Below are 13,008 nucleotides of genomic sequence, written 5' to 3' on the forward strand. Positions count from 1 at the left end.
CTTGAAATCATGATAGCCAAGGAGACTTCTTCAAGATTTTTGTTAAAAAAAAAAAGTTACATTTTGCTCCGTTCTTACCCAGACGATGAGACAATTTAAATTTTTGGGTGAACTATTCCTTGAAGGTTTTGGGGATCTGAAATATAAACTTTAGCTATTGCAATTTAGTATACAACCAGAGCAGTGTGTGGAATACTAATCTCCATTTTGGCTCAATATTTAGTCAGACTGATAAAGGGTTAAACATTTCTACACAAACTTGATATATTTTATATCAATGTTTTGCATACTATAAAAAAAATAGAGTTGGCAGTATTGTTCAGTAAGCACTATGCTAGTATATCGTTTTGGACATAGACTGAAATATCTTTTTTGTTGTTGTCTATTATATCAGGCTGCACAACCACTGGAGCGCCTGTGGTTGGAAGCAGTGCGCTAAATGAGCTGAAAGTGACGTCAAGTGAAGAAGAGTCTGTTTACTGTAGCGTTAAAAGTGTCACCATGAGTTTCATCTGTGCCATTTAAGACATGATTTCACATTTAAACCTTCATTCTGAGATACAGACATGAACGACACGAAGGAGCGCGCAGAGCAGGGCACACTGTCCGACAACGAGTCAACAGCGGCGAGACTTAAGGTCATTTTAGTTGATTTTTATTTAGTGTTTTTGCCCCAATCATGTGACGTTTGATTACACTCTCTGAATAATCACTAAACACTCGTATAAATGATGATTATGTGTTCTAACAGAAACTAACCAACCGTAAAACTTTATTAGCAGCTAGATTATATGCTGTCATCCGTGTATTGTGTTTCTCGTGGAGAATCTTGATCTAAGTAGAAATAATGAACAAACTCAATTAATTAAGTTCGTGTAGATATTGAATACGTCATTCAAACATTCACAGTGTAGGTTGTAAAGTATTTGAACCCCTTGGATAATGACGTCAACAAAAGCTAATTAGAGTCAGGAGTTGGCAAACCTGGTATCCAATTGACCAAGCGAGATTTGAGCTGTGGGTTGGAGCTACTTTGACTAATAAAAAGTACTCAAAACATTTTGAGTTATCTATTTACAATAAGCATTTGCTGATGTGGACCATGCCTCGCAAAAAAGAGGTCCCAGAAGACCAACCGTCAAGAATTGTTGCTTTGCGTGAAGCTGGAATGGATTGCAAAGTTATCTCGTAGAGCTTAGATAGTTATCTGTCCACAGTTAGACAAATTGTCTGTAAATGGAGGCGATTTAGTACTGTAGCTTTTCTCCCTAGAAGTGGCCGTCCAACCAAGACAACTCAAAGGGCACACTGCAGAATGCTCAATGAGGCAGTAAAGAACCCAAGAGTGACAGCTGAAGACTTGAAGGGATCATTGGAACTGGTTAACATCCTCTTTTCACGAATCTACTATGCGGAAAAAATTCAACCGGCATGGTGTCCTGGGCTGGACATCACGAAGGAAGCCGCTGCTTTTAAAAATAAAAACGTTGTGTGCCTGAAGTTTGCCAAAGACCATCTTGACATGCCACAACACTACTTTTGTGGACTGATGAAACTAAGGTTTAATTTTTGGTAAGAAAATGAAGCACTACGTATGGTGAAAAAGGGCACTGAATACCAACATGAAAACATCATCCCAATGGGGAAGTGCGGTGGAGGGAGCATCATTATTTGGTGTCTGGAAAGCTTCCCATCATAGAGGGAAAAATTAATTCCCAAGTTTTTTCAAGCTATCCTACAGGATAATGGAAGGGTGGTTGTGCGCCAACTGAAGCGCAGTAGAATTTGGGTGATGATCGAAGTAAATCTACTACAGAATGTCTTAAAAAAAAAAGAAAATCCACCTTTTGGAGTGGCTTAGTCAGAGCCCAAACCTTAACTAAACAAAAATGCTGTGGAATAACCTCAAGAGAGCTGTTCACACCAGACATCTTAAGAATATGGCTGAGCTGAAGCATTTCTGTAAGAAAGAATGGTTTGAAATACCTTCTGAACGGTGTGCATGTCTAATCCGGAGCTACCGGAAATGTTTGGTTGAGGTTATTGCTGCCAAAGGAGGATCCACCAGTTATTAAATACAACAGTTCACTTACATTTTCCACAGCACTGTGAATGTTTAATGGGACGTGTTCAATAAAGACATGAAAGATTAACATTTGTTGTGTGTTTTTAGCTTAAGGCAGAAAACCAGCTAATTTGAAAGGGTTCACATACTTTTTCTTGTCACTGTATATTTAATTATCATTATATTACTCATACAGTACACCTTAACAAAATACAATATGGCACAGAACATATACTATTCACACTAATTATATATATAATTAAATTATTCCTTTATTTGACTAAATGACACGTGTCAGCATGTTGATCCATAAAATCAATTGAACTGACCGAACAAATCATCTTTAATCATCAGAGTGCTGAAAGCAGTGAGAAGCCACAGATAGGAGATGAGAGAATCAAAGTGGTAGAGAAGAGAGGACCGTATATCATGTCAAAAGCACCTGCGTTCCACATGAAACTCCGTAAGTACTGCTGAAAATGCAAGAAGTATTCAATAACTTATTTGCTTTGAATTGAATGTTTTCACAACTATGTAAAGCATGATCTGATGTGTAGCCTGTCATGTGTAAATGTGTGTGTGCGATTGTGCTGTGTGTTTATGTGTTGTATTATTTGCAGAGAAACACAGAGACTCGGCCAGAAGAGCTCTGCACAACAGGGGCTTCAGCTTGGGAAGGCCTGGGCTTCAACAACCCCGACGCAAACCAAAGAAGTGAGTCTTATGACTGTGATAAACAGACATCCTGTGTTTAAACATTTTCTGCAGTTATTTCCTGATTTAAACCTCTTTGGTCTGCTTGTTGTGCTTATGTGTTATCTGCGTGTGTTGTAAGCCAAGAATATGCATTATAGTTAGATAGTATAGTTTTTGCCTTCCATAAGAACCCTTCTGAAAGATGTTTAAAACTCAACAGGACGTAACAGGTTCCCGCGTGTCCTGTACGGTAAATCAGTCTGGCTTATGTGAATGATTGTAGTGTGTTTCAAGCCCTCTTTTATTTCTTCTCATCGAATTCAAACAAACCGATCGTAAAAGGGACAAGAAACCATGTTCTTGTCTGGACAACATGCCATTAAATATTTCATTGTTATATTCTTTTTTCCTTATTGGTATTGAATTATTGTGTAATGTTTGCAGTGTGAAGTTTAATAAGGGATACGCTGCTCTGAGTCAGACAGCAGAAGATTCACTCATCTCATTGGATTCAGACAGGTACGACAGCCTCTCAATTATTAACATGCTCTCACAGTTATTAACAATCAGGAAGTCTTGAATGTTATGATTTATTGTGCACTGTTTAATCTCATTAGTGATAGAGAGCTGGATTGTTCATCTGGATATTCCTCAGCTGAGGTGAGGCGCTTGCATACAAGCCTAATTACATTAATTAAATTAATAAATAGCCACTATAGAACACTTTTTTTCCCCAATATATGACCCTGGTTGTGATTGAAAAATCTGTATATTCCTGTGGAATACTTTTTTAAATGTGCTAAACTTAGCTTTTATCACTCTTTTTGGTGGCTGAATGTTTTATCAAATTTGCAATACATGTTTAATAAGCCAACATGCAATGGGGTAGGGCATGTGAAAAAGTTTTTAATTTTGGATGCTTAAATCTGTGTGCTTTCTGTGGAATTATGCTTGTCCAGATTACATGCAGTCCTATTCATTCAATATGTATTATACCGTTGCGTAACTTTTCATTAAGCAGATATGTTCTGTCCTGAACAGCTGCACTCGTTTCTGTAGTTTCTGGGTCACTAGTATTCAGAATTAATCTTGTAATGTTTGTGTTTGTAGCAGTGCCGGTCACCAAACTCCCAGTTTACAATCTTCGTCTGTTGCTTAGTAACTTGGCTGCCAATAACTGACCCAGAGCATTGACTCTCATTCACTAATAATTGCTTACTTATGTCAACAAAAGATGATTTTGCACATTAATTAGTGTTAAATATGTTGCTGAACAGATTATTCTTGTTTTAATGCATAATGAGATTGAGCTATAACTCATACTTACTCTGAAATAAGTCAAATTTATTGTAGGGTCACTTAGTTATAAAATGTTATTATTTTTAATACATATATATTGTTGTAAATTTGATTCTAATTCCAGAAATAAATGCGAAGAAATGGATGAATAAGGATTTCTGTAGGGTTCCCACAGTCATGGAAAACCTGAAAACATCAGGGAATGTTGTAATAAGTATTCCCAGGCCTGGAAAAGTCAAGTTAAATCTTTAAAAGTAATTAGAAATGTCATGGACATTTTTGTAGTTAATATATTCTTTTCTAGTCTTGTCTAGTCTGTACAATATTGCGTTGGCTAGCAGATGTTCTTCATTATTGCGGTCTCTATAAAATGTAGATATATATATTTTTTTATTTCAATCCTTATCCAGAAATTATTATTAATTACAATTAATATTGGTGTGAGAAACCTATTTCTGATTGAAAGCGTTCAGACGTAAATGATAGGGCTATCATTGGATAGCCAATGATATCCCTATGTGTGGTGGTGGCGTAGTGGGTTAAATCACATAACTGTTAATCAGAAGGTCGCTGGTTCGATCCCCACAGCCACCACCATTGTGTCCTTGAGCAAGGCACTTAACTCCAGGTTGCTCCGGGGGGATTGTCCCTGTAATAAGTGCACTGTAAGTTGCTTTGGATAAAATCGTCTGCCAAAGGCATAAATGTAAATGCAACAGGGCTGAGAAACTAAATTCGAATTTTTCACTGAAATATTACCACAATTCGAATTGCCATTAAGACATTATTTGAAGTGGGCGGACAAATCGACACGACATCTGATTTTTAAATTGACGTTGTCTCCTACATCCACAAAAGGGTGTAACAAATCAATATAAACATGTCAGCAATGTTACAGTGATTTGTTTATTGCAAATAACATATTGGCTGTTAACAAATGTTTGTAAACGGATCAATTCCTAAGATTTACTCAGATCATGTTCTCAAATATTTAGTAAAAAAGTAGAACAAGAAAAGAAACGCTACAATAGATGGCTCCATGTTAACTTTGTGTTGCACAGTAGCCGGTACATGTGTGCCATAGTGCAACTATGGACTCAAGCTTCATAAGCCCAGCAGTACTACAAAGGTTTTCATTAAATATAGTTGCATGTATGTACGTGCTTATGCAGCGAGATGCAATTAAGAGAGCAAGGAATAGTCAAGACACAACCGCCAGAGACCTCTACCTCTGGGGGCCGTTCACTCTGAATGCATCCGTCTTTTTAAAAATGTTTTATGTTAGCATGCACTAGATGGACATCTTTGACTGTTGCATCGTGTCTTGCAGTTATTTTCAACATCTCAACATCAGTAAAGCACATTTTTTAGACACTGTGTCAATTTAGAAGGACATTTAACTTTTAAGCTCGAGGCACCGTCTCTGATTTATTTGTTGCACTACATCTGTTTTAGCTCAAAAATGTAAGCAATCCTCAGAGCTTGGCACACATCCAGAATTCAATTGCTCATTTTAGTATTCGAATGTGCATTTTTATCTTCAGTTTGATGAATATTTAAATTTCATATTTTTATTTGACAGCCATTGTGAATGAGACTCATTGTCTGTCCCATCAAGCTGAAACAGTCTCTTCTGTTCTCCTCAGGTGCATCCAGACCTGAGCAGACAGCTGTTAAAGGACGGTTATCACCTGGATGAAATACCTGATGATGAAGACCTGGACCTGATCCCCCCTAAAGCCTTGACCTCCTCCGTGTGCTGCTGTTCAGATGTGTCGTCCTGCTGCGTGCAGTGATCGAACCCGCAACACCAGCGCTGAACCCAGACATCTACAACTTGATATTCGGTTTGGCCATCATGTTAAACTTCTGTGGCGCCACTCCCATTTGTGAAATGAAGCAGAAACGTATCATTCGAGTACTTATGATGTTTTTAAAAACCACAAAGTGTTTTGGATGTTGTTGTTGTTTAAGGCCAGTGTCTAGTTACTAATCAAAAATTTTACCTTGAATCAAAGCTGCTCTTAAAGGAATAATTCACCCAAAAATAGAATTTGTCATCATTTACTCACCCTCGTGTTGATCCAAACCGGTGTAGCTTTCTTTGTAACACAATAGGAGATATTTAGCAGAATGCCAAAGAAGCACTTTTCATCCGACAAGTTAGAATCAGTGGACGTCAAACCTGGTGTGGTGCAATTACCAGTAATTCATATTTGATTTAAAGAAGATTTTCAGTGAATAATGATGAATTGGGGCACGCTCTTTGTTTAAAGCTATTGTATTTAACTTCAGAAGACTTGGAATATAGCTCACAAGTCATATGCACTACTTTTAAGATTTAAGTACTGCCAAGCTCTACTTTTTGGAGCTTGGCAGTAAAAATCACTGTCCAATTTGATTGCAGTCACCACTGTTTTTCCATACATTCTTAAATGTCTCATTTTGTGTTCCATAGATGAAAGTCATACAGGTTTGGAACAAAACGAGGGTGAGTAAATGATGAACGAATTTTCACCTTTGAGTGAACTAAAACTTCATTGCAGCGATTGTTACCTATCACACCCCCACCTGCACGATGGCACTGAACTCTGAAGTATGAAACGAAGGCCCTTATTTAATTGAAATATGTGACTTTCACTGATTTCCTCAGTCAAAGACTAGTGATGTTTGTTTTAGAGGTCTTTATATGTGTTTGAGTTTAAAAACAAAAAACAAAATCGCTTTTTTGTTGGGGTCAGAAAGCTCAGGATGTGGACTAGTGTAACTTGAAAACAAAATGCCTATAATTCCATCCCATATTTAGCACCGTGTTGGAGGAAGTGGAGTGTTACTGATGTTGAGAAACCTGACACTAATTTACATACAGTTGAGACTAACTGAATTTATAGGTGTGTGTGTGTGGGTGTGTGTGTGGGTGTGGGTGTGTGTGTGTGTGTGTGTGTATGTTTGAGTGTTTCTTCTATAGAGCTCATGTATTATTTACTACTCTGCTATGGAGTTTCAGGACTGGGTGACATCCAGTCTCTGTGTTATAAAGTGTGTTTATTAACTCTTTTTATCGTTCATCTGTGAGCTTTTCCTTTTCAAATTGATGCTTTAAAAATGTATGATTTGACAAAAAAACACTTCTATTGTACAAGTATTGCACTATTCTCTTTATGTTTTGTTACTAAAAACACCTGGTTCTCCTTCGGTTTTAGGGGCAGTTAAATTTTAAGTTTATTTTCATTTTTTTATTATGCGAGTATTACTTTAGTTAACCTGCTGTGAGGGATGTGTTATTTTGTATCCAATTTCAGTTGAAATACTGGAATTTTTGTATCCGCCTCTGAAAAAACAGCAAAAAAAAAAAAAATACATGTTTGCTTGAGTATTACAAGTGTTGTGTAACATTAGTGTCTGCAATTCACGTGTACTGTATGCATGTTTGGCATCAGACTTGACAATCTGCAACACTATGCAACGAAACACTTTAATTCCTCTTTGTAGCCACAATGAATCAGTTACTGACTTAACACGCAATAACTTAAAATACGTTTATTTTGTTGTAAGAAAAATATTATTTGTATTTAACTGTGTGAAATTAAAGGAAACATACCTAAACTATAGCTGTCTTAATGCTTTTATTAATGATTGTTGAATGTTGTTATTGACAACTGAATATCAGCATGGGCTCAGAACATTCAAATTACATACTATTTTACTAGTAAAGACAAACTCTTGATGTTGCCTTGACAAAGCCTTGTTTAAAGGTTGAGGTTTGAATATTATTTTGGCCTTACGGGGCGACTGTGACTCAGGTGGTAGAGCGGGTCGACCGCTAATCTCAGGGTTGGCAGTTCGATTCCCGGCCCACATGACTCCACATGCCGAAGTGTCCTTGGGCAAGACACTGAACCCCAAGTTGCTCCCAATGGCAGGCTAGCACCTTGCATGGCATCTCTGTCGCCATTGGTGTGTGAGTGTGGATGGGTGATTGGGACAGTGTAACCTCTAAGGTTAAAAAAAGCGCTATATAAGTGCAGACCATTTACTTATGCAGTTTGAATCTTAAACAGGGATTTTAAAGGAATAAAAACATAATCCCAGTTTTTACAAAACAAAATTCAACAAACTATAAATATTTTTCCTAGCAACTGTAAAACTGCACCCACTACATATGAACACTAGAGGGCGCGCTTGTGTAACGCTCACTGAGTCCAATGACTTACAGTACCACAAATAAACATATTCATCAAATTCATAAGGCTCTGCACAAAACTTAGTGAATGCCAACCTAGACTGCATTTTTGGGCATCACTGTCGCCTACGATGCCTAACAATGCTGTGTAGGTAGGCTGCTTTTTTGGTATCTTAAAGAGTTTCAGCATACCGTCTCATGACAGATACTTATAGTTCTAAAATATTTTCTCAATATCTCATTTATTGTTATCATTACTAGTTTATAATTTGTTTTTAATAATTATAAAAATAATTTAGTATCATTTTCAGAATACCAAACGCACGTGTATTATTCTGCTGTGTGAGTTAGAGGGGTTCTGTAAACTCATTTCACGCAGCGTGTGCAGGTCGCTCGCGCGGGGCGGGGGTAGGAAACGGCTAACATAGAGAGAGACTGGAACGGAGGGGAGTTGTTATCTGAACACCAGGCGGGCCGGAGGTCTGAGATCGGGGTCCTGCTCATTTAAACGGAGAGATATCAGCGGCTGAACGCGCACCGGATTCACACGCGCTCGGTGGACGAACGGAAAGTGTCACCGGTGCGCGTGCACGATTTATCAACGGGACAGTGACTGAGAGAGACATCGAGGAGATTGGGAGGAGTGGAGGAATGGTGGACAACACCGGCAGCAGTAAAACACAGATGGTGAGCAGACCAGGATTTACTCGCTTATATGAGAGAATTTTTAAATAGTCTTGGGAAATTCACGAAGTCTTGAAAAGTCATGGGAATATATGTGTAGGCTACTCTATTAATAATTAAATTAAATTAAATAATTAAGGTATTGCGAGCCACTGTTGAGGTAATGGAAATTATTACAATTCAAGTAAATATACATTTTCAAGTTATGCTTCGCTCTAAAATATTTAATTGACAAAAATGCATCTTGCGTAGAGTAACTTTATAGCAAGCTACAGTGATGTTTGATTTGATATTGAATCGTTCTTTTGAGTCGGCTCTTTTCATTGAATCGAACCGGTTCACTAATCGATCTAAATGATTAATTGGTGTACAATAATTTCCCAGTAATCACAAGCAACTGGAAAGGTTATGGAAATTAATTGTTCTAAATGTGATGATGCGTTAATAACTCGCTAATGAGAGTTATTTAAATGTAAATATTATTTTAAATGTTAGAATATTGTAAACACCAGTCTTTTGTTTAAACCTTGTGGTGCTGCTGCTGCTTTGAACATCCATTTGTTTGTATATCATAGTGGGGATAAATTTAACTGAGAAGCAAAACTGCATACTAATCTTTGCTGTAGATGTTTTTCGTTATACATCCTTTAGTACCTTTTATGAGGTAGTTTTCATCATGGTGAGCCACAGTGTTGGTGATTTTAGGTTTTATTATCATTTTCTGGACATTTGGCACACACACACACACACACACACACACACACACACACTGCTCTAGAAGAATTTGAATGTAAAAACATGCTGCTTTTATTAAGGGCCTGCACTTTGATCCCAAAATTGAACTGTTTTTACTTTTTAGACATCTTAAAATTTAATTCTCTTAAACCAAAAGTATTGTGAAGAATAGCTGTTTTGTACTCTCGATGGTTACTTGTCGAATGGCTCGTGCCTTAAAAAAAAATAAAGCCAATAGGCTTTAGTTTACATTGCAGCTCCCGGCTAAGCCACACACACACACACACGTACCCCTGCTGCTTTTCATAAGAGTGTTGGTGTTCAGGCGGTGAAACTGAGAAGCAATCTCAAGAGTCTGACCATTTTTCCACTGACCTGAGAACCGAACAATGATCTAACTGACCACGTTGCCTCATAACCAGCCATCAAACAAACACAGTGCATCGTTGTCTTTGCTTACAACGAGGCTGGAGCCGTTGTTCAAGATGAACGAGAAAAAAGCGAGTGAAAGATCATAATATATCAATGTTTTTAATCACAATACACTTAAACATGAAGAATAAAGAACACTTACCTATGAAAACGACAAAAAATGGCTGCATTAAACATATGAATAAACTCCATCCGTTTTCCTTGCATCCATCTCCCGCGTTTGTGCGTTCTGTTCAGATATGATCCTCCCTATGCCCTATTGCTTTCGTAGATTATTACCATTCACTGTGAGTGCTTCAGAGGGCTTACACTGTGTCTACTCCAGACATGAGTGGTGCACTGCACAAATATACTCCTGCACGCAAGACAAATAAATGTTTTAAAACGTTTGTTTCGATGCATCCAGTGTAGATTCAGTGTAGACCAGGGGAGTTAAAGATGATGGTGGCCATTCAGAACTCACTTTTTAGGGTCCTGGGTAGATCAGCATGTAAAGATGCTGACTACCACACATGGACTCGCAAGTTCGAATCCAGGGCGTGCTGAGTGACTCCAGTCATGCTTCCTATGCAACCAATTGACCCAGTTGCTAGGGTGGGTAGAGTCACGTTGGGTAACCTCCTCATGGTCGCTATAATGTGGTTCTCACCCTCCGTGGGGCGCGTGGTGAGTTGTGCATGGATGCCGCAGAGAATAGCGGGAAGCCTCTGCACGCGCTAGGTCTCCGCGGTAACGCGCTCAACAAGCCACGTGATAAGATGCATGGATTGACGGTCTCAGACGCGGAGGCAACTGAGATTCGACCTCCGCCACCCGGATTGAGGCGAGTCACTACACCACCATGAGGACTTAGAGCGCATTGACAATTGGGCATTCCAAATTTGGGAGAAAAGGGGAGAAACATTTTTTTATAAAAAGAACTCACTTTTTAAGTGATGCTTATTTTAAATTCTGTTTGGAACGATACTGAAGCATGGATTGCGCTGCCTTTGAATCACCCTGCAAAGGCATCCTCAGCACAGGTGATAAGAACACAGCCATGTGTGCTGATCAGATGTAGGGGGAAGGGTGCATTTTCATTCCAGGAAGTATTTGATTGGACAAAGTTTCTCAGGCTACATTTTCGTCAAGGTTTTGTTATGCCAGAAGAGAGAGACTGCAGATTAAATGCTTTTATCTTCTGAATTTTTTTTTTGTCAATTACCTTAAAGCTAACACATATGTACTAAAAGCACCAAAACTTTAATTTTGATTTCATGGTCTTTAAACTACTGTTTTTGCAATAGTGTGAGTTGAGTCAAGACAGCGTATTGCAAAAGTGTAGGTTATTACACCAGTCTGACCACCTAAAACTGCATATCTTAAATCTCAATCTGGCAGTTATGATTGAATATTTGAGATAATGATTATTGAATATAGAACCGGTTTGCTTAAATTTGCTTTAGGATACGTCCACATTAATCTGGCCCTCATTCCACCCCATTTGAGGAAAAAATAGAAAAATATATTTACACAGTAGGTCCTTAAAATACAAGTGGATGGTAATCAGACGTTTGAAGCTCCAAAAATCACATACATTCAACATAAACGTCATCCATACAATTCCAGTGGATAAATTCATGTCTTCTATAGTGAAATGATAGCGAAAAAAGATCAATATACTTCTCTAACTAAATATCTTCCGGCCAGGAGAAGTATTTATGTGTGACGTAATTGCATTGGCATGTTCATGCGAGAACTGCTGTTGACCAGAAGCGATGATTTATTGTTAAGAAGTGCTAAATATGGATCTATTTCGCACCAAAAGCGGTCGTTTTATTTTAGAGGACATTCATTTAACCAGTGGAGTCATATGGATGACGTTTATGCTGACTGTCTGTAATTTTAGGAGCTTCAAAGCACGGATCACCATACACTTGCATTTTAACGACCTACTGAGCTAAGATATTTTTCAGATTTTCTGCTGAAGAAAGTCATACACATCTGTGATGGCATGAGGGTGAGTAAATGATGAGAGATATTTGGATGAACTATCCCTTTGAAAGTGATTTCAAAGTGAATAACAGGCACAACAACGTAGCTAAAACATGGGCTGCCATCTTGATTGTTTTGGATCACGTGACTGCGTCACATGACAACAAACACGACATCATTTTCAGAAAGGCTTTAATCTCCATTTCCCCCTGTCCACACTACAATGCAAAGATGGTTTTTAAATGTATTCAGTTGGGAGATCATTTTCGAAAAGCTCAGTTTTCGCTGTCAGAAACACCGTCTCCGTGTGGACGGAAGACCAAAACCTAGAGAAAAATATGCGTTTTCAAATGAAAATGTATTATTGTGGGCATGGCCTTAGTTTGTACAGTTTACAGATCATAGGCAGGGCCTTCTGTTTGATTTTCAAGTGCTGGAAGATAACACTGATTTTTAGTTTATGATGTTTATATTTCTGATGAATGTACAGATTTGTACAGTTTAGCACGTGGCATTTTAGCGCACGTGTGACCTATTTTCAGTTCATTCCAGATGTTCTTGGATATGGGGTAGTATTTGTTTTGGGGAAATATGAGCTGAATGGGTTTTTTCCTAGTTCAATGTTGTTCCATTACATTATTTCAAGTATTTTCTTGTCCATTAAAGCTCCATGTTTCAGTTTTAATGCTTACTTTTTTGCCATGACAAATCATTTTACATTTGTCTTTCTAAAATATTTGCAACTTAGCTGCGTACAGAAAATAGTACAAATCAACACATAAATTAAGTAAAACACATTCCAAGTGAAGCATTTAAAGACCCCATACAAACAAAATAAGATTGTGTGGCTTTTAGTCCATGTCTATTAGCGTTCTTTATGCTAGTGAAGTCCAAAAGGCTGATCAAATTAACTATTTGCAGATATACACGTTTAAAAATG

General features: G+C 37.9%; 2 protein-coding genes across 2 annotated transcripts in view; both read left to right on the forward strand.

Moving 5' to 3' along the window:
- Positions 1 to 460: 460 nt before the first annotated feature.
- On the forward strand, positions 461 to 7,658 carry LOC127661581 (protein FAM219B-like). The gene is made up of 6 exons (XM_052152343.1): positions 461 to 638; positions 2,420 to 2,528; positions 2,686 to 2,779; positions 3,206 to 3,280; positions 3,379 to 3,421; positions 5,707 to 7,658. Exons 1-6 carry the CDS (start codon positions 567 to 569, stop codon positions 5,854 to 5,856), a joined length of 543 nt encoding a protein of 180 aa, XP_052008303.1. The 5' UTR covers positions 461 to 566; the 3' UTR covers positions 5,857 to 7,658.
- Positions 7,659 to 8,377: 719 nt separating this feature from the next.
- Positions 8,378 to 13,008, forward strand: part of LOC127661290 (AT-rich interactive domain-containing protein 3B-like) — a 60,508-nt gene continuing 55,877 nt past the window's right edge. Inside the window, exons 1-2 of the mRNA XM_052151922.1 lie at positions 8,378 to 8,395; positions 8,632 to 8,930. Coding sequence (XP_052007882.1) covers positions 8,895 to 8,930 — 36 coding nt within the window. The 5' untranslated portion in view covers positions 8,378 to 8,395; positions 8,632 to 8,894. The remainder of the gene's footprint in view (positions 8,396 to 8,631; positions 8,931 to 13,008) is intronic.

Source organism: Xyrauchen texanus, chromosome 21 (genome assembly GCF_025860055.1).
Source record: "Xyrauchen texanus isolate HMW12.3.18 chromosome 21, RBS_HiC_50CHRs, whole genome shotgun sequence".
Lineage (NCBI taxonomy): Eukaryota > Metazoa > Chordata > Actinopteri > Cypriniformes > Catostomidae > Xyrauchen > Xyrauchen texanus.